Below are 23,034 nucleotides of genomic sequence, written 5' to 3'. Positions count from 1 at the left end.
AAAAATGGCTCAAATCTGGGCAAAGAACAATATATTCTTCTCCAATAAAAGATTTTCAGCAATCACTTAAATTAATAAAAGAACCTTTTTCCTTTTATAAGGAAAAGCTCCAAGTTTTAAAATCATTTATTATACAATAAAATATACAACACTATTTATTACCATTTATCGTCACTGGAAAAAAAACGAGGAAGGAAAAAAAGGAATAGCTGATATCCAAATTGCAATAATATTAAATACACCTCAAATATCCTTAAATGAGGGAGTCATGTAAGGGCATACCCAAAAATGTAGGGGCATACTCTTACATGATTGTCAAGCACCAATGAAAAAACCCACACAAGACTGAACAGCAGGGGGTAGTCAGGGTCACGATTAATACGTGCAAAATTCAAACAACAGGAATGCATTGAAATAAATAATGTATAGCTAAATATACATTACCTAGTGTTTAAGTAAATCAATATAACTAAATAAGCATAGAAAGTAAGATAAGTTGAAATGTAAGGTATACCATAAGTATGCCTTAAGGTATAGGCTACTTATACCTCAAAGTATTCTTCAACTTGTGCCTCAGTTGAAATGTAATGTATAGCCTACCATTAGGATATAATGCAGCCAGTTAGCTTGCCTAATTCAAATAATTGGCTTGCCTATGCAAATCTTATTGGAAATAAAAATCGGCTTGAGCAGAACAGGTCAATGTGCAACGGGACTATAATGCAGCTACCCTTATTTATACACTTAGCCTCATAGTTTACTATGAGGATATAATACAGCCAGTTAGCTTACCTAATTCAAATATTTGGCTTACCTATGTAAAGCTTGTTAGAAAAAATTGGCTTACCTAATTGGCTTACTTATACAAATCTTGTGAGAAGAAAAACGACTTGTACATATCAAATCTGAGCAACTTCCATAATTTACAGCCCTTTCCCCAGGGGCTAAGGGTACATTGTCAGTCTCAGAGGCCTAGTTATTCAACCTTTGGACTGTTCTGAACAAAATTGCTATCTCAAAATTTTGACCGGATGCATTTAGGGGGAAAAGGCGTGAGAGGGGGAATGTTGCCCTTCGATCACTTTTAACTCATAAAAATTCATCTCCAATAAAGTATTCTTGGCCATCACTTGAGTTAATAAAAGGACCTTTTTCTTTCAAAAGAAAAAACCCCAAAAAGTTTTAAAATCATTTATTATACTATAAAATATACAACACTATTTATTACATTTTATCGTCACTGGAAAAAGAGATTAAAAAACAGAATAACTGATATCCAAATTGCGACAATAGTAGATACACCAGTCCGCCCAACAAAAAATGTAAAAAACAAAAGCGAAGTAGACAAAAGAGGAAATGAGATAATAGCAAACTGACACCTGACTTTAGTCAAAACTCCCAGTATGGAGTAAAAAAAATCTGAAAAGAAACCCTCACAAGATAGAACTGGTATAATAATTGTCAAGTGCTTTTGCAACCAAAGGCACTTATTTTGCAGATATAACTCTTGTTCAAAAAATAGGGATAGTATGTAATTGCCTACTCCATAAGAAAAGAAGATTTCGCTAAAACCTTTAGCCAAACAAATAAATAAACATAGAAGCTCACTAAGATTCGGAATAACAAAACACTGCGTTTCTTTTCATCCCTGCTTAAAGTAAGTATATCTCTTCCAGGGCTGTATCCAGGATTTTTACTCGGAGGGGGGGGGGGGGTACAAAAAACGCATCAAAAATGTGTTTTAATGCATTTAAATTATGTTGTTTTTGTGAGTCGGGCAGACATATCTTTGAGGGGGAGAAGGTTCAAACCTCCTAACCCCTCCCCTGAATTTCTTTTCATTTAAAATTTCAAGTTCTTCCATCTACACCTTGGCGAGGGGATAATGAGTGTTATTAGTGTAGGGATTAAAGAAAACTAAATTTTTCGCATATTGACCAATTGTGGTGCGTAGCGCAGGTACCGATCTCCTGATTCTCCCGTTTTGACTGGGAGCATTATGCGCGGTTGGGGACACATCATTCCGACGCTTCCTGTATTTTCTTACTAGATGTCTCCAGGTATCTATTTAGAGATGGGTCGACTCTGGCTGGGCTCAGTGGCAGATCCAGGGGGCGCCCCCCCCCCCTTAGCGTAGTCTAAGGTAGTGTAATATAGTTAACTAACTCAAGTTTGCGTTAATTAAACTTGCTCCTAACGCAAGTTTGTCGGATCAACCTCTTTTGCGCCCCCCCCCCCTAAAAAAAAACTCCTGGATCCGCCCCTGGCTGGGCTTGCAGTCACACTACTGATTCATGTTCCAAATCAAATAACCAGCGACCCCCGGATTCGAACCCCTGTCCTCGCAGAAAAAATGTTACAAGTCTAGTGCGCTAGCCACTCGGCTTGGGCAGGGGTTTGATGGTTCGAAAAAGCGTATTCAAAACCTGGCCCATATAGGCCTTTATATTTCTAAAGTCAATTCCTTTTGCAATCACCGAGATATAGTAAGAAAGAAAAAGAATATTGCATCATAATTATCTATAATCGATATTCTTTTTTATTAATTCATAACTCAACATTTAAATAATTCTTTTCTGAAAGAACAAAGAAGAATAATTGTGTAGATATCATTGAAATTAATGAAACAGCAGCAAATTTTAAAACTTCTCATCTGGAAACTCCTAAATATTTAAGTTATTAAATAATAAGGTAATTATTGCGAATTATAAAATTTATAGCGTTAATTATGTTCGAATATAAATCATGGATACCCCTTTTACTCATCCTTAATTAAAATTTCGATTACAAGATTTATTTTTCGAACTTAGGACATTTCGGCTATTACATTTAAAATTTTAAAGACGTATTACGCTTTCAATATAGTTTTCTCTATACTCCCACGCCTACGTCAGCCCCCCTCCCTACACAGACATTCAATGGCTCTGCAGAGAGGTACTTAGCATCTCGCCTGACTCATGTCTTGATTTTTAGTGCTGAAAGAGTATTGAAAATTGACTCTCAAAGTAGAAAAACATCACTCATTGGAAGTTCAGTCTGTTGACATGCAATCATAATTGATTTAAACAATATAATTAATACAGTGCTCACTAAAATACAGGGAAATAGTTAAACTGGATCTAATGCATGCACTATATCCAATTAAAATAAGTTTGTAACAAAAAAAGAGAAAAAAAGAAAATAGTCCATTATTTCAAAATATAACAAATAATATAAACCAGATAGGTTGCTTCGTCATATTTTGATAAATTGGAGTTACACTAAAATATCCCCAATACGACCAGCAGGAACAATAATGCCCCAACTATAATCAGATTTTACTAACACCAAGATCTAACTAGAGCTAATTTGAGCCATATGAAGATTTTTCATAGAATTTTCTGATTGTTGAAAAACCCAGCGAAAAATTCTAGTTGACTTAAATTAGCGCTAGCTTAATCTTGGTATTAGTAAAATCTCATTGTGAACGAGCCTTAATTTTCGAAAAGTAAACACATGTAAAACTTGGCGAATAATGATTTACGTAAAATTACCGCATAGCTAGATCAAACTTAACTGTAGCACCACACTGCAGCATGGGCGTAGAGAGGGGGGGGGGGGCAATTGCCCCCCCCCCCCACTTTGAAATTTACATTAGATATGACTAAAAAAGCAGATGGTTGGAAAAGCAGTTGATAAAAGGCCCTCCATCACACTATCGACTGCCCCCCCCCCCCTAGACAATATGCTGCAGGGCCGATACAAGGACCTTAGAAGTCAAGAAGCACCGTTAATCCGATACAATACAAAAATCAAATTATGACTTGATAAGTAAATCTTTTATTGCTTCATGCCTCTGATACAAGGGCGGGTCCAGGATTTTTTTTTCGGGGGGGGGGGTTACTAATTTTTGACTCAGTTTTCGACTAATTTTACTGATTTTTACCTATGTTTTACTAATTTTCGACTTATTTTCGAGTCGGTAAAAAATTTAGGGGGGGGGGGGGTGCAAACCGGGTAACCCCCCCCCCCTGGATACGGCCTTGCTCTGATACCATGTTATTTTCAAAGTTGTTTTTCTTCTGCATATACATTGGCTTTAAAAGACAGAACTCCAATGAATAGTGTGCATTCATTCTTTGGGTTGTCATTGGTTGGCAAGGTAGCCAATAGTGTGAATTATGCCCATGAAGAATCGTAATTTTTTCGTGTTTTCATTTACTTGTTGATTAGGACAGATATTGGTTATACAGTCAAAATTTTCGTATCTTGGTTTGTTTGTAACTATTCTGATGCCAGAAAAGGGCTCATTTCTTGAAATTATTTTGTTCACGCAATAAAGATAGGACCAGGAAGTTGGACCGTTTAATATGCCGGGCCAGCGACAAAAGATCCTTGGTAGTACCCTTTTCGGTGGCCCTGCTCTAAATATCCCAAGTATATGAATTTAATCAGTTTTCTTGTCTTGTCAGAATGACAATTCTATTGTCATCAATTGCTTAGCGATATGCCAATAGTCTTATTTCATCATTTTTCTCCGCAAAAACATAAAAGTTTCAAACAACAATACGCCGGTATTTTGAATTTTTGAATAACTTAGCAATTACAAGAAATTTTAGAAGACATAAAAATTTTGTCTGTTAAAATCAAAGATTCTTGAGCTTTGGCAAGATTAGACTATTCCAAATTAAAGCCTATTTCTTGTCAGCAATAAAGCATAAACATAAATATTAATACAATGCATTTTCTTAAATAAAAAAAAATCTTTCCTCCGAGAAAAGTGACGTTCCCGTTTCTTTTTACAAAAACTACTTAGAAGGGTCCAATGTTAGCAAAAACTCCATTTAATTAATCATAGACCAAATTAATCAACACATCAAAATAAAATAGCAAAAATGTAAATAAATCAATTTTTTGAAACAAAAGAAATTTTGGACAAACTACTGAAGGATTCGATTTGATTGTAATTTGTTTTGAAATGTTATTGCGTCCAAGCATCGCCGTATCAAGGGAAAGTAGTTACTCTGTTTATCCCCCAAACCCTTGATTTTTGTCCGACTTATACAAAAGTAAAAAAAAATTTTGCACACAGACATTTTTTGCAAAAAAAATTTTTGCACACGTAAACAAGTTTTCGCACACAGAAACCACTTGATACTCACTAACTTTTTTCGTACCCCCCCCCCCCCTTAAAAGAAATCCTGGATATGGCCCTGCATCCAAGACACGGCCGCTCAAACCTTGTCAAACCATCGTACTTGGAATGAAATACACGAATAATTTTTATAGGTAGAAAAAATATATATGTATATATATTTAATTGCATAATCTGATCTTGTGAATTAGCCAAGATAGTTACATGGCGATTGTAGTCGACTTTGTTCCACGTATTTTGTCTCTCTCCGGCGTATAAATAAACACCAAATCAGTTTGTCTAAAATATTTTTCCTCATCAAAGGAGTGCCATCTACAACTGAAACTACATACAGAATATCGGTCTTTCCTTGGGCTAAAAATATGTTATGTAACATCATATGATATTAATAAAAAAGAAATGAATCATATTTGATAGAGACTGGCAAAAAATTACTTCTATCAAAATATACATTTACAACATAGCTATGGCTGTACTTTCCAAATAAGCTTTTTAATGAAATAACAAATCATATTTGCACACTTGTCCAAGTCTGAGACGGAGAGTATGCCATTGGTGGGTGATAAGCGGGCTTTAATTAGTATGGATTTGAACCTTAGACACACCCACGGATCTTGGCAACTTCTATAGTTATTTAGCCTTAAGTACATGTTTGGACTAACCACTTGAATCGACACATTTCATGTTTTTGACAAAGCTGACAACTCGAGTTATCAGCTTAATAGCTTACAAAAGAACTAGAATTTTAAACATTAAAGCAGTCTCTAATTATTTGAGAGGTCCATCTTCCAACGGTTTATGACAGAGAGGATTACTTGACACTACTAATATAAATATTTCCTGCTAGTCAAGTTAAATCCATTAGTCAAAAAATTAGGTCAATCTTTCTTCCGTCAAAGCCTTGAAAAAAAAAAAAACTAACTGTCTATTGTTCATCGTTTATTTGTTGAGTTTCTGTCATTAATTGATTAAATTCTACCAGTAATTAATTTTTTTTGTCACTGATTTCATCTACAGTTTTAGTCACTAATTTAGGTTTTCTATTAAATCCTTCATTACTTCACGACTAGAGCTTACATATTATTTTAAACTTGTGATATATTTTAATGGGCTAATGTCAAATATATTTTAATCAATATTACTTTAATCGGGGGCAAAAATTTAATACCTGTCTTTTTTAGTTTCAACTTTAGTAAAACTAAAAATATGATTAGTAAAGAGAAGAAAGAGAAGAGAAGGGACAATTTGTTGAAATGTTTTTTTTTCTTTCTTCATCAAAAATTAGTTTGCGATTCGGATCATTTAAAATAAATTGCCCCTTGAACTTTACAGCGAAGCGCCGAAATGTTAAAAGGCTAAAAAAGAAATCTCAGTAAAAATCTAAGGCTTCTAAACTTATAAGCTTTCAAATAGTTAAACTTAAAAGTTAAAATTTACCTCGATATTAATCTATAATCATAGATATTCTTCTTGATTCGTTCTAAAATATTTCACAAAAATGTGGATGGGGTGGGGCTGATTTCAAAAAAGTAGATTCAAAAAACGAATTTTTCAAAATCTATGGAGGGGTGCAATTCTGTTTTTTTTTATTCTTTCTAAATGAAAATAAAAAAATATTATTTTCCAAAAAATCTAGGAGAAAGTCTAATGTCGCCTCCCTATTGGTACCTCTGCATTAGTAAATGAATTAAGAAGTGTTATTTTTTAATGATAATCTTTGAAATATCTTTTTTAGCAATCCAAAGAGGACTTCCGTTTGAAGATAAAACGTCCATTTTAACGTTGGATCATAGGCTAACATTTTAGGCTTTTTTCTGGGATAAAAAAAAACTTAAAAAAATTGACCGCTAAAACCTGTTTCCACACGCTAGCAGAAAGTATTCCAAGTCGCTAAACGTTGACGGTCGGTTTCATTGCTTCATTTTGAATGAGAAATAAAAATAATCGAGACTTGGCGAAGTATAGCTTTTATATATTCAGGTGCGTCAATTACCCCCCCCCCCTCTAGATTAAGAAAAACGGATTTTTTGCTATTTTTAGCGAAAAAACAGAAAAACCATGGTAAATGAAAAAAAAGTTGCCTCCCCCCATTTTTTCGCGAATGGCGCCCCTGTACGCTTCCCCATTTGACCTGTTCAGAAGCCAAACATATTTGAAAGCAAAGCAAGAAAAAACTATATACCAGCCATGCCATACGCCATCAGGAATTCTAAAAGAGTTGCTAACAACACCCAGAGTTGCGGAAAAATTCCTCGCAATCAATAATCGCCAATCTCACAAAATACATGCTGACAAGGTGCAATTAAACAAAAAGAAAATGGCAGATATATAAAAATAAAACACTTAGACAAAACAAAGATAACAAAACTCACAAATCCTTCACAACGCCTTAACCACAATCACGAAAGTATTTATACAATTTTGTACATCATTTCTTATAAACAAGTCCAATTACTTCAGCACCCTGGCTCACTTTGTACTAGCTTTCAAAATTTTTGCCAAGGGTAGGATTTAGTACAAAATAAAAACAATTTGAAAATTGTTCAGAATTATAACGTTGGATTCTCAAAATTAATGTTTCGACTTAATTCTATAGGTCCACACGATTCATCTTGTTTTATATTGATGATTTTTTGTTTCTTCAAAACAAGAAGGGTGTAGAACTTTTGGGCAACCTGAAACCAAAGAAAAGTCGAATTAATAAGTTTCAATTATTTCTCTTCTCGTGAAGTTTACTTCAAAAGGTTAGATTTTGTTTTTGTTTTCTATTTTTTCTGAGCGCTGAAGACGACTTAGCGGAGGTTCTCATCGAAATATCCGCTTATTTTCGGTTCAGGTTTTTCCACTGGCTGACACTACCCTCGTTTTTCTCTGCTTTTTTATTCTATTTTTCATTTATTATTTTTCCTTTTTCTTTGCTTAATACGTTTTAATATCATATTAATTTAATTTAATAAATCCAATTTCTTTGTTAATCTAATCTGGCATTAATTATTAAATCTATAATTATAAATAATTGCATCCAAATTTAAGGCCTTAATGAATATAATATATTGATCAAATAACATTTGTTTAATAAATATAATATAGTTTGTTTAATTAATTAAATATATACCATTTTATCTATTTACTAATTTGGTATAAATAATAGACCTGTAATTAAATAATTGGATCCAAATTCGCCTGGAATTATAATACTGATAAAACGAAAAGTCTCTAATTAGCTCTCAAATTAATAGGCATAGAAGGTAACGTGGCCTCGAACTATGGCCAAAAATTAAGTTAAAATAACGGAGTCCTATTTTTCCCTTTTTTTTGTGGAATAGTCTTTTGCATAGGTGCAATATACTTCTTTTGCTCAAAATTTAGACTTTAATTTAATCATGACCTCGCTAACCCTCGACTGTTCTGTCGCCAAAGAATCTGTCAGTTGATAGACATAAAAAGGAAAAAAAGAGCACTTACTCTTAGCCAGGACCAGAGAAGATATTTTACCCCCTTCCCTCCAACAAACAATTCAAAGCCCCCTTACCTCCCTCCCCCCCCCAAAAAAAAACATTACCTGAAAGTATCATCTCGATTCTCGATCCGCCAGCTTTGAGGCATAACAGGGTAAACTGGCTAGACCCAAACAAACAAGGTAGACCAAATAATAAAACTCGTCACCTTTTAATGAAACCTGGCTCTATGTAATTTCTATATTAAAAAACCCTGACTTCCCTTAATGGACAAAAAAAAAAGGAAACGCTCTGAAAATTATCAAAAACGTCATATCATCACAGAAACATAAGACACCTTAGCTACTCGCTAGCTTGTATCTCTTACAAATTTTAGAAATAACAACGTAGATTGGGTCTGGTTTTATATTTTCAGACAGAAAAAAAAAAAATTTGATGGAAACAAGTTGTATAATGTTTTGTTGGATGAAAACCTAACCTCAGTGAAACCTAATTGGTCCTTTATGAAATTTTAAGCCAATCAGCAAACGGGAAACTAACTTCCTCCTCATTGGCTCATTGGTTTTCATATATATGACGTTGTATGACATCACGGTATCCAGTTGGGACCTACCAACATTACTAATCATACAAAGGAGCCTAATATACTGTTTAACCGTTTCTTCACCTGTCTGAAAAATTACACCCTGAAAATTACCTCCTTTATTTGTATATTAAATATCCGCCAAAAATTCACAATTCCTATCAGTGAAAAACCTTCCAAGAAATTAGTCAAAATTACCCACAATCAACAAAAAACCCATATGCCAGGGTTGAAGATTACCCTAATTTATTGAAACAAATATAAACAAGAAGAGATACAATATATATATATATATATATGTATATATATATATATATATATATATATATATATATATATATATATATATATATATATATATATATATATATATATATATATATATATATATATATATATATATATATATATATATATATATATATATATGTATATATATATATATATATATATATATATATATATATATATATATATATATATATATATATATATGAAGTTGTTCAGCTATGATTACCTGCTTCTTTGTATTTCGACGAAGGAGTTCATTAAATCCGACAGACTCTTTTGTCTCTAATTTCGACTGAATGACATTATACATCATTGCTGCTCTCTTGTTAACCACTCGCTCCTCATACTGCTCATATGTCTCGTCTTCTTGTTGTTCCTCATCAGGCTAAAAAAAAAAAGGAGTTAGAGCCCACAGTTCTTCTGTTCCGTCCCTGTTCTGCCATTCGATGCAGAAGTAGCACCCTGTGTGTGCCATATTCCTGGTAAGTTTTTGCTTCTTTGACCACGAAAAAGGACAATTCATTGCTACCAATGCGAAAAAGGGTATATAGCTTTCGGTCATGGCGATTCCAATACGTTCTTTTTGTTACGATCCGACATCAATTTTAGGGATTTCAGGCTATATTTCGAAATTCCCATAAATTTATTTCAAAATAATATTTTACTATTAAGATTAATTTAGATAAAGGCTATCATTCCTGTATTAGCTAGAAATGGCCATTTCTTCTCACTTGCCAGTTTTACTAATGCTTTTTTTAAATTTTTTTTACCATTGGCTGTGGTTCGTCCTTTACTAGGTTGCAGCTATCGCTGCTACCATTATTGGTACTGAAACCAGAATTTACTGGATAAGTTTGTCTCTATACCACTTTTAGTACATAATCTCAAAGTGGCGTAATGATAACTTTGATTCTAAGGTTCATGAGGGTGGTTGAAGAATTTTTTTTGTTATATCGATTGTTGAGTCCTTTTTATGTTGTTTCCCGTTTTTCTTTATTTCATTGTTGTTTCAACACCATCTAGCGTTTGGCGACACTTACTTACTTAGACTTCCTACACCGGTCGGCACATAAGGCGGCAACGATGCCTCTCCACGATGACCTCTCCAGCGTCTTCGGCCTAAGATCATCGAGTGATGTTCTCGAGAGCGCTGCGTCTTTATCTAGGCATCGTCCAAGTGTAGCCTTCTGTCGTCCGCGCCGTCGAACTCCTGGAGGAGTCCAACACCAAACATCATGAGGCAGACGATTGCTGCCCATTCTAACCATGTGTCCCCAATATCGCCACCAACTGCTTATGAGTTTACCAATAACAAGTGGCTGTTCAGTCTTCTCTCTATTGAATGAGTTAGTTATTTTGTCCGTCCAGTTGGTTCCGGGATTCCCTCGAAAACAATTATTTTCAAAACCTTGGATTCTTTTCTCTAGCTGTTTTGTCAGCGCCCAGCTTTCAGAACCATACATTAGAACTGACAGGACATTACTATTGAAGAGCCTCAATTTCAGGTTCAAAGAGGAAGTGGCACTCCTCCAAACATTTCTTAACTTATCATACACTTGCTAGAACACTAGTTTTACCAACTACAGAAATTAAATTAATTATTTTTATTATTGCACTGAAAAAAAAGTAAAGTGTCACCAAACGCTAGTCGGCCTAGATAGTTTTAGTGTCAGTTCCCACTTTTGTAAGTCACCAATATTCTTTGGTTTTGACTTTAAAACAACCGGGTTTGACTATACTCTACTAAATTACACTAACCTAATTACTAAATAACTTAATTACTAACTACTATTAATCCAGTATTAATTAAAACAACCGGGTTTGACTACACTCTACTAAATTACACTAATATACTTACTAAATAACTTAAATACTAACTACTATTAATATAATATTAATTAAAAACACCCGGTTTTGACTACACTATACTAAATTAAACTAATATAATTACTAAGTAAATTAATTAATAACTAATATTAATCCAGTATTAATTAAAACAAACGGGTTTGACTACACTCTACTAAATTACACTAATCTACTTACTAAATAACTTAAATACTAACTACTATTAATCTACTATTAATTAAAAACAACGGGGTTTGACTACACTCTACTAAATTACACTAATCTACTTACTAAATATCTTAATTACTAACTACTATTAATCTACTATTAATTAAAAACAACGGGGTTTGACTACACTCTACTAAATTACACTAATCTAATAACTAAATAACTTAATTACTAACTACTATTAATCCAGTATTAGGCCTGTTTTTTCACTCATCAATGTGCTAAGATCTTACATCTTTTGTCAGAAAACGCTTAAAAGTGAAATCTTTGAACAACGATCTTACATCTTTGGCCGTTTTTGTGCAAACGTCTTTCATCATTCTGCTCTGATCAGCGGTCTGAGAACAATGATGAGTAGATCATCAAAGTTCTCTCATCATTGTTCTATATGGTAAAACAGTGGCGGTCTTCACATTTTTTGCTAACATCTGTGAGCTGTAAGATCTTAGAACAAATATGATTTAAAAAACGATAATCTTTGCAGAAAGATGTAAGATCTTAGATTTAAGATATTAGTGCTAAAAAACGGGCCTATTAATTAAAACAACCGGGTTTGACTACACTCTACTAAATTACACTAATCTACTTACTAAATAACTTAATTACTAACTACTATTAATCTACTATTAATTAAAAACAACGGGGTTTGACTACACTCTACTAAATTAAACTAATCTAATTACTAAATATATTAATTAATAACTAATATTAATCAAGTATTAATTAAAACAACCGGTTTTGACTACACTCTACTAAATTACACTAATCTACTTACTAAATAACTTAATTACTAACTACTATTAATATACTATTAATTAAAAACAACCGGGTTTGACTACACTCTACTAAATTACACTAATATACTTACTAAGTATCTTAATTTATAACTACTATTAATCTACTATTAACTAAAAACAACGGGGTTTGACTACCCTCTACTAAATTACACTAATCTAATAACTAAATAACTTAATTACTAACTACTATTAATCCAGTATTAGGCCTGTTTTTTCACTCATCAATGTGCTAAGATCTTACATCTTTTGTCAGAAAACGCTTAAAAGTGTAATCTTTGAACAACGATCTTACATCTTTGGCCGTTTTTGTGCAAACGTCTTTCATCATTTTGATCTGAACAGCGGTCTGAGAACAATGATGATTAGATCATCAAAGTTCTCTTATCATTGTTATATATGGGAAAACAGTGGCGGTCTTCACACTTTTTAGTAACGTCTGTGAGCTGTAAGATCTCAGAACGAATATGATTTAAAAAATCATAATCTTTGCAGAAAGATGTAAGATCTTAGTGCTAAAAAACGGGCCTATTAATTAAAACAACCGGGTTTGACTACACTCTACTAAATTACACTAATCTACTTACTAAATAACTTAATTACTAACTACTATTAATCTACTATTAATTAAAAACAACGGGGTTTGACTACACTCTACTAAATTACACTAATCTAATTACTAAGTAAATTAATTACTAACTAATATTAATCCATTATTAATTAAAACAACCGGGTTTGACTACACTCTACTAAATTACACTAATCTACTTACTAAATAACTTAATTACTAACTACTATTAATCTACTATTAATTAAAAACAACGGGGTTTGACTACACTCTACTAAATTACACTAATATACTTACTAAATAACTTAATTTCTAACTACTATTAATCTACTATTAACTAAAAACAACGGGGTTTGACTACCCTCTACTAAATTACACTAATCTACTTACTAAATAACTTAATTACAAACCACTACCAATCTACTATTATTTACTAACTAGGCATTAATCTACTAGCTTACAGTCTACTAAAATTCAAGAAGTACATACTGTTGTAAAGTACGCTCATAAATACTTTGAAAATTCATAATGTTCATACAAACAATATCACGACCTAATTTTCAACATTCCTAAAGTTGATATAATCAGTGCACCATTCCCCAGTACCCCCCAAAAAATTGCAAAACTTTAAAGTTTTGCTTAAAGTTTAGCTAAAGTACCAAAAATATCAAAATAATAACATTTTTGCCTTCCGGGTGTATCTTACGTCTATTCATAGCAGAAAACCACAATTTATTAAGATTTTTCTTTTGATTATTTTCAAAAATTCAGTATTTTTGGCAAAACTGAGCGAAAAGTTTTTTTTGGCAAAAATGGGCAGTGCCGATTTTTTGTCAGTGTTGCCACCTTGAAAAAACACAATCACCCCTGATAGTTAAATTAGACAACGCTTTCCGTTCGTGAGAATTCAAACGCAAACCATATGCTGATTCCCAGAGATAATTACAACTTCAAATGAAAGCTCCATTCCCTTATGCTGTCTGGTGTAAAATATTTTTAGCCGATTTTTCCACCCATTTTTCTATTTCTTTAAATTCGGCGTCTGCTACTACCAGAAACTGCCTAACTGCATACGAGCTCTTTCATTAAAAACTGAATTCCAAACTTTTTCTAATTTTTTTTTTAACATATGCATGGTTGCGTAAGTTTCTTCTTAAACGCTTCAAACAATCAGATTAAATTCCACTGTCTACTGTTGTAAAATTACCGTAAAATAAAAATCCGGTGAGTAAAATTGGTAAAATAAGCTACTTCCTAGCAAATATAGAGTAAAATCGCTGTTTTAGAGTTGCCCTGTAGCTAGAAGACCAGATGAGTAATTTTTCTTGTCTATAATCCTTTCAGCTTTTAATGAAAATTTTAAAGGTTTTGACTTTCCTAGGCTTAAAAGGGTAAAACCCCTCCTCTATTTTGAAAACCAGATTCCTCTGTCACTGGAAAAGATTCGACACAATTGTCTTTGGCACTTTAATATAAAACCGCCACTTCAGCAGACTAGTCGATTCGTAGGTGGATTCAAAAATCACAAATATTGAAAAGAATTATTTAAGAAACTTACAGGACCAACTGAAGGAGGACCGACGGAGGGTGGGCCAACTGAGGGAGGACCAAATTCTGTTTCATGCCAAGGTGTTCCTGGTGTCACTGGCGTCCGAGGTGGGGCACTAGGTGGTCTCACTTCTGGAGCTGCCAATGTCTAAAAAGATTTAAATAGTAACATAGTTAAAAAGAGATTAATTTCAGACAATAAGTCAGATACCTTATTCCGAATCGTTGTAATAATTAAGATGTGCTTTGCAAACCTTAAAAGAGTAAGGTTCTTTTTTCAATATTAGATGGGGCCCTGGCTGATAGGGTTTGCTTACCCACTGTTCATAACTGATGACGATAATCTCGGTGAGGAATTTGTATTTGCTCTCTTATTGCTAGGGGTTTCAGTTTACAAAAATGGAGGGGGGGGGGAGGGTAAAATATGTCATCCAAAATCTGGAGGTGGGCAGATTTGTTGATTTTTCGATTTTTTTCAAATGGATATACAAAACAACATTTTTCAATTAAAAAACAAAAAAAGGTATTTCTCAAAATCCAGGTGGAGGTAGGAGAGGGCCAAAATTCAAAGGGGAAAAATCTACCCAATCAACGCGTCACTCAAAAAGATGGATGTGATTTATAGCGATTTCAGACACTTGTTTTGTGTTTTTTCTTCTACACCAACTTGTGCCAGCTTTTACTTCATCTGCGCCTTTTTAAAACGGCAACTTGTTATCATTTTTAGCACATTTACAAAAATAAAACAGACCTTAAGCCCAGATACGGATTTTAAACACAGAATTAGTTGGTGCAAAAATGGTCATACGAATTTTAAACCTTAGGAAGCTTATACACACACTGCAAAGAGCAGATTTCGCCTTATCTTTATCAATGTATAAGACCATATGCGATGGTGAGAAAATAACATACCTTTCCATCCCTCCAAACCAATAGTCTCTCTGAACCTGTAATCTGGAATTGCTTTAATGCCAAGATTAAGGAAAAACATTGAAGGAAGAGAAAGATATATATATATATATATATATATATATATATATATATATATATATATATATATATATATATATATATATATATATATATATATATATATATATATATATATATATATATATATATATATATATATATATATATATATATATATATATATATATATATATATATATATATATATATATATATATATATATATATATATATATATATATATATATATATATATGGTAAATCGCTTTTTTAGAGTTGCCCTGTAGCTAGAAGACCAGATGAGTAATTTTTCTTGTCTATAATCCTTTCAGCTTTTAATGAAAATTTTTAAGGTTTTGACTTTCCTAGGCTTAAAAGGGTAAAACCCCTCCTCTATTTTGAAAACCAGATTCCTCTGTTACTGGAAAAGATTCGACACAATTGTCTTTGGCAGTTTAATATAAAACCGCCACTTCAGCAGACTAGTCGATTCGTAGGTGGATTCAAAAATCACAAATATTGAAAAGAATTATTTAAGAAACTTACAGGACCAACTGAAGGAGGACCGACGGAGGGTGGGCCAACTGAGGGAGGACCAAATTCTGTTTCATGCCAAGGTCTGTTTCAATTCTGTTTCAATTAATACTATTAATATATATATATATATATATATATATATATATATATATATATATATATATATATATATATATTAAGAGGGAGAGAGAGAAAAAAAGAGAGATTAGCAGAAAGAAAAAGGTATTAGGAGGGAGAGAGAGCGTGAGAAAGAGAGAAAGAGAGAGAGCGTGAGAAAGAGAGAGAGAGAGAGAGAGAGAGAGAGAGAGAGAGAGAGAGAGAGAGAGAGAGAGAGAGAGAGAGAGAGAGAGAGAGAGAGAGAGACAGAGACCGAGAGACCGAGAGAGAGAGAGAGAGAAACCGAGAGACAGAGAGAGAGAGGGAGAGAGAGAGAGATGCTTAGAGTTTAGTTAAAGAGGTTAACGTAGTTAAAGAGGTTAATGTAGTTAAGCTCTGTCCAAGTGATAGTTCATTCAACGGTAGTGAACTGGTTCCAAGAAGGTCAAAGAGACAAGCTTCCGCTTGTGCTTTGAAAAGAATTAAGTTACTAAACAATATGTAGTTTTATTTTATTTCGTATATAAACTGTTGTTCTTAATTGTTTTAGTTTAGTTTTACTACTGATGACGGTCACGGCACATGTGACCGAAATATCTGATATTTTTTTTTGAAATTTTATCACTGTTTTTTTCTGCTGCTCAGCCTGTGAATACCCTTGCCACACGCGTGCCTACCCATGAAAAAATCTAATGTCGCTTACGTTTCTGCTTGTTTATATGTTCTCCGGAGCAGTTGCATTTCGGTCCGGCTTTGTCTAGTGGTTGAGATAGGGAACGATCATACTGTTCATATCTATCTAGAGTGGTTTAAGGTGATTGTTAAATAAACACGACTGCTTGAAAGGTAAAAAAGAAACTTTTGAGAGGGCAGTACTGGACCACTCCAACGTTTTATTAAGAGTGCTAATTTTTTCAAAAATGTGACACTATCAACAATAAGTGCTTTAAGAAAGTCAACTTTGGACCCTGTAAATCCTGAGCTTGAAAACCCAGTTAGGTAATCCAGGTCCCTGTTCATCATCAAAAGCGCTTCCAGCCCATCATTTAAACACGGAATAAGATAATTTTCTAGCTCACCTGGTCAAATCCCATATTTTCCATTCCTTCCACGTGAGGAGGCTCCAGCTCTGGTCCTGGTACTGAAGGTGGCGGTGCCACTTCTGGTACCGGAGGCGGTTCCAGTAAACTTGGTAATTCTTCTTGAGGCACAGGTGAGGCCCGAACAGGGGTAGGAACACCAGCAGAGGTGCTGTAAGTAGCTTCTAGGGCCTGTATTTAAAGCAAAGAATTTAATAAATATGGAACAAAAAGTTAAGTATTAATTTTGTACGGTACATCACATATTTAACAAAGAAGGTACGGTATAGATATATATATATATATATATATATATATATATATATATATATATATATATATATATATATATATATATATATATATATATATATATATATATATATATATATATAATATATATATATAAAGAGTACATATAAAACAGAATACCAAACGTGCAATTATTGAAAAGGAGAGACGAGAGTGATATTTCAACCCCTGGGAGATACAAAGTCGTATCTGCATTTTTCCAGTTATATGTAAGCATTTCCAAATTTTGAAAAAAAAGTGGATTCTGGTTTAAACCAGTTTGCGTTTCATCATGGAGGGGGGGGTGGGCTCCATAGAAAGTACTTCATGTCTCTCAATGTTTTATCTTCCACCTATTTTGCATCACAAGACATCTTGCACGTACGATATTAAAAAAAGACGTATTAAAAGTTCGAAAAATTTCAACATTTATTTTATATTTTAGAGTTAAAATAATTGCCTTTTTACACTATTTCAATATCTTGTTAAATTTAACATTATTGAAATAAAATACATGTTTAGTAGCAAAAATTGAAAACAATATAACCCTCCTAAAAAACAAAAAAAAATCCCTCCTCAAAAATTGAAAACAATACAACCCTCCTCAAAAAGCTAAATTGTTAACTATACAGTCATAAAACTATATAAATAAGACCATGTAAATAAAACTATTTAGTGGAAAGAAAATTTTCTATTTGACTACTGGGTAACGAATTTACAATTTATATCTTCAGAAAATGGAAGCTGGAGTAACATTATGGCTGGAATAAAACAGAAACTATAGCAATTGAAACCATTTATAACCTGTCAAAACAAAAATGGGCGCCGATGCCCCAAATGACAGAGTACAACATAAGAAAAAAAAGAGAAGAAAAAAAAACAAATAAAGGAAAAATAATGTAATGAACAGAAAAAAGCAATGTTTACACTCACAGGATCAAACAAGACCAAACATGATTAAGTTTACTAGCAGAAATGTGAAAATTTCCACTCTTTTATCAATAACTGTAGCTGGAAAAAAGAGTCTGAATTTTTGGGGAAATAAAGTTACTGGTCCAAGGGGACATATGCGTAAGGTATTTAACAAACCTAAAATAAATTCAATGAACAAGTTTTTTTTTTGAGGCAAGAAGATTCTAGCAGAAGCTCTAAAGAAAGGGGTTGACTCCTCAGTTAGTGATCGGACAACAAGGAAAGTCGTCTAACTATTGCCAGCAAAAGATAGCACTTTCTCTTCTCTTTTTATTGACAGAGCTACTAGCTTCTGAAAAGCACTCTTAATTTATTTAAGCTGACTTGATCGAACTATACTAAAAACCATTCAGGCTGGACATAATAAAAAAAGTCACCAAAATGTCTAGAAATAGTGATACACCTCAATTGGCTCATTGTGTTGCTTCCATACATAAATTGAAATCTAGGTAATCTATCTTTACTTGAATTTTACCATTAACTAAGGGCGTTCCAGTATTTCTGTTCCAGGGAGGGGGGTATGGAGCTTTTTCATTAAAACAAAAACTTTTCAAAATGGATCAAAACAAGTTTATATGCATTTTTGTAACAACTATTCGGTTGCACAACAATTGTTTGTTAATTATGTGTTAATTTGTTATTAACAACTTGTTAATTAATTTGTTAGTTTAGCTCTTTGTTAATTCGTTAGGTTGCGTAACAACTGTTTGTCAGTTATGTCGACGAATATTGCGAGAGCACCAAGCTTCGCCATTTACTGAGCCCAGTTGTCATTTACTGAGCAACTGAGCATTTATTGTCATTTACTGAGCACCAAGCTTCGCCATTTACTGAGCAACTGTTTGTCAGTTATGTGGACAAGTATTGGGAGAGCACCAAGCTTCGCCATTTACTGAGCCCAACAGTTGCCAATCCTAAAATGGTATGCCTCAAGAAACCTGATGACAGACACTCAAACAGTCTTAAAATACACTATTCATATAACAACTTGATTCTCTATTCAGATTATAACTGGTGACACTCAGAATGCTTTTTTAGGGTGTAATATTATGATGGTGTTATGAAGTCAGATTTATAAACAGCGACTAGAAATGGAAATTAACTTTTAAAATGAATCATTAAACAGCTTTCTATGATGTTCTAGCTTGTAGCCTGCTTGCGACGAAAAATAAAAGCAGCAGCAGCAGCACAAAAAAGAGGAGGCATCAGTGTTACCCATGCACAACCGGCATTCTCCTGATTGTCCAAGGTAAGGAGCTGTAAGTTTTTTCTTAATGGTTTTTGACAATAGCGATTCCAATGCAGAAAAATCGCTAGTTCTTTTTTTGTTTTAATTAGATTATTAACCCTTTTTCATGATTTTAGATGTCGAATTTCTGAGTATTTTTGTAATAACCTGTCTTTGCAAAAAAGTACAATACTTCTTAATTTTAAGAAGTGAACGAGGAAAAACATTCAGCTTGCCGTTCGGTTCGGTGCCAGTCGGCAGCTTCCGCATATCATGTGAACGAGGAATAAGTTTCAGCTTGCCTTTCGGTGGTATTAAGTGAAACTAATTTACTTTATATGCGCCAGTGTCCAAATCTGACTGCAGAATCCGATGAAATTTCATCAAGAAATTTTTTCTGACAATTTGACAAAAAAAGGAAAAAACAAATATGAAATCAATGGACTGTGCTGAAAAGATGACACTTCCCAAAACATCAGGTTTAGATGAAGATCAAGTTTTACAGATGAAAGAAAAATAATACGATTGTGCTATATGCTTTACAGACTTTTTTTCGGAGACTGCAATGGCTAAACATACAAAAAATCACAATGACAATAATCCTTGTCAATGCAAAATATACAAGACGATTTTTACTCAAAAGTCTACGTTGACGATGACGATTCACATGAAGATACATGCTGGTGAAAAACCATTCCATATCATGAGAAGAAATCTTCTAGGGAGATTTCCGTATCCTTTTACTCCCCAATAATTTACTTCAGTAATTTTATTGCACCTTAATATATACTTTACATAGTAAATCGTCAGCGTAGCCATAGTACACTTGACAGAGCCGCCCTATAACTCACAGAAAACGGTCGACTGGGAATTTCTGATGAACCATTGACCAAAAACCTCGAATATATATGATTACCTGTCACATAGGTTGTATTTACTGTTGTAACAAATTAAAATTACTAAAGCAACGGTTGTAACATCATAAATTTCATAATGCCCACTGCTAAATTCTGTGAATTTGAATATTTGTTTCAATAATTTTATCCCAATGTTATCAACTCAAAAGTAGTTTATGCACTTATTTAAAACACAGAGAATGGGTTTATTTTGAACAATTTAACAAACAATTAACCAACCTAAAATTAATTGACATAATCACCATTCCTGAATTAACTATAAATATAATTTGTTTTCTACAGAAAATTCTTTTTAACTCATTTGCGAGGTTTTGGTTACTATTGGCCATGATTCGCTCTTTATCATGGTTGCAGCTGTTGTTACAACCATGATAAAGCAATGAGCACATTTTTCTCATAAAGAATAAGAAGGGAATGCCCAGTTGGAAATTCCTAGAATAAAAGAAGCAGTAGATCTTTTGGGACCTTCTTGTTAATGGAGTATAATCTAAAACTGTTATAAATCAGCTTGATTACTCCGACAATTTCTGTCAAAAATAAAAAAAGAAGCTTTTGATAAATGTCTTTCTTTAATATAAACTAACTATATTGTTAAACTGTTTTTCCCGGTAAAAAAAAATGCTTTCAGAATTGAAATATAAATTTGCCCAACATAATTTACTACAAAATATTATGAAGTAAGTTCATAGCAATAATATTAAGTTACTATGTCTTTATTTTACAGTCTCTTATTTAGTTAAATTTGTTGACAAGGGTTTACCCTCTAGAAGAGACCTTCTCACCTGAAAGCAAAATCATGACTGGCGGAATCGAAAGCTTAGCCAAATAACTTAAGACAATTCTCTCAAACTTAAACTGCTAACTCCGCTTAAGCTCGAACTGTAGGTCGTGGCTTAAGGACAAGTAAAAACCATCCTTTTAGTCCTAGACAAAAACTTAGAAACAGCTCTTTTTTGTTACTTCTTTTCCACGATGTTATATACATTACTCTCAGCCTGAGGTCCACACTCACCGTAAAAGCGGAGGTTAGACACCTACCTACAACATTCTTGCAATAAACTAGAAAATGTGGCTAAGGAGAAAAAACAAAGTAGCTAGTGTGTTGCTCCCGCAACACCATGAAATAAAAGCAATTGACTTACGTGTCCATTCATAAGTGGTGGAGGTATAGCCGAAGGGGGGCTTACAACAGGACCTTCTTCACGCAGCGTCTGAAAAATAAAATTAAGTTATAACCACTTCCATTGTTAACAGTAGGACATTTTTCAAGATATTAATGCAAATATTTCTGAATCATCAGAAACGTCAAATGCAAAAGAAAAAAAATGGCCAATTGAAAAGTGGTAGACTAATTTATCGCATTTTTTTTTTTTTTTTTAGGAATTCACGAAATTTTCAACAAACTTTAATTCAATCGTCTCGATGGCTTGATTTTGCAAGAACACCAATTGGTAAAACTCGGGAGCAAAAGAAATACGCAAATATCCATACACAGGTCAATAGCAAAAATAACATATTATATATATATATATATATATATATATATATATATATATATATATATATATATATATATATATATATATATATATATATATATATATATATATATATATATATATATATATATATATATATATATATATATATATATATATATATATATATATATATATATATATATATATATATATATATATATATATATATATATATATATATATATATATATATATATATATATATATATATATATATATATATATATAAAATATACAAAATAAGCAAATATAATAAATCTGATAGCCTAAATCTACTTCAGAAATCTATTCAATAAATACATTTAACAATTCTATTAATACACAGAATTCCGTTTCATCAAGGATATACAATTGGAGGAGTAAATAGGGCATCAAAACACGTTGATTTCACCCTCTCAGATGCCCATCAACATTGGCTGGTTTGCGAATTATGCAGGTTTGAGTGAATCGCACAAGCCCAATTACCCGATTGGATGTATATGTTAGGACTCTTAAAAGTGCATTGTTATTGTATAGTACTGTTATAAATATGCTGTAGAGTTGCAAATATGTTTTGTGAAGGCATATTATTAATACACATCTTGTAACAAATTATAATTAATTTCTATTTCCTTATTTTTTATAACAGAATTATAATAATTATTAAAACATTTGTGTTCTATATTCAGAGTCACACAAAAATAATGTTAGAAACAGTTTCCGAAGTTCTTTTTACGCCTTACTGTATATGTTACTAATCTTCAATTTCTGAGGGGTAGCTGGACCATGACTTCCCTACCTTGACAGGGCTTACTAATTTGAATTTTAGATCTTGGAAAAATAAATAGTGTTTAAGATTTCCACACTTAGTTATTTCAAAAATGTGACTTCTATTAAGGTCAGAAATAAAAAAAAAAAAAAAAAAAATTAAAGACTATAAGCAAAAAATTACCTAGCTATTATTCCAAAAGAG

At 32.7% G+C, this 23,034-nt stretch overlaps 1 protein-coding gene across 1 annotated transcript in view; it reads right to left on the bottom strand.

Annotated features, from left to right (window-relative positions):
• Window positions 1-3,629: 3,629 nt before the first annotated feature.
• Window positions 3,630-23,034, bottom strand: part of vtd (RAD21 cohesin complex component verthandi) — a 58,059-nt gene continuing 38,654 nt past the window's right edge. The window contains exons 10-14 of the mRNA XM_089089946.1: window positions 21,684-21,752; window positions 17,134-17,325; window positions 14,460-14,597; window positions 9,693-9,851; window positions 3,630-7,809 (exon numbers count right to left, since the gene is read on the bottom strand). Of these exons, the coding sequence (XP_088946072.1) occupies window positions 7,684-7,809; window positions 9,693-9,851; window positions 14,460-14,597; window positions 17,134-17,325; window positions 21,684-21,752 (684 nt within the window). The 3' untranslated portion in view covers window positions 3,630-7,683. The remainder of the gene's footprint in view (window positions 7,810-9,692; window positions 9,852-14,459; window positions 14,598-17,133; window positions 17,326-21,683; window positions 21,753-23,034) is intronic.

This window comes from Artemia sp. Qi Xiang Cuo, chromosome 5 (assembly GCF_049724085.1).
Source record: "Artemia sp. Qi Xiang Cuo chromosome 5, ASM4972408v1, whole genome shotgun sequence".
Lineage (NCBI taxonomy): Eukaryota > Metazoa > Arthropoda > Branchiopoda > Anostraca > Artemiidae > Artemia > Artemia sp. Qi Xiang Cuo.
The sequence above is the reverse complement of the archived record's forward strand: the minus strand, read 5'-3'. Positions and strand labels throughout refer to the sequence as shown.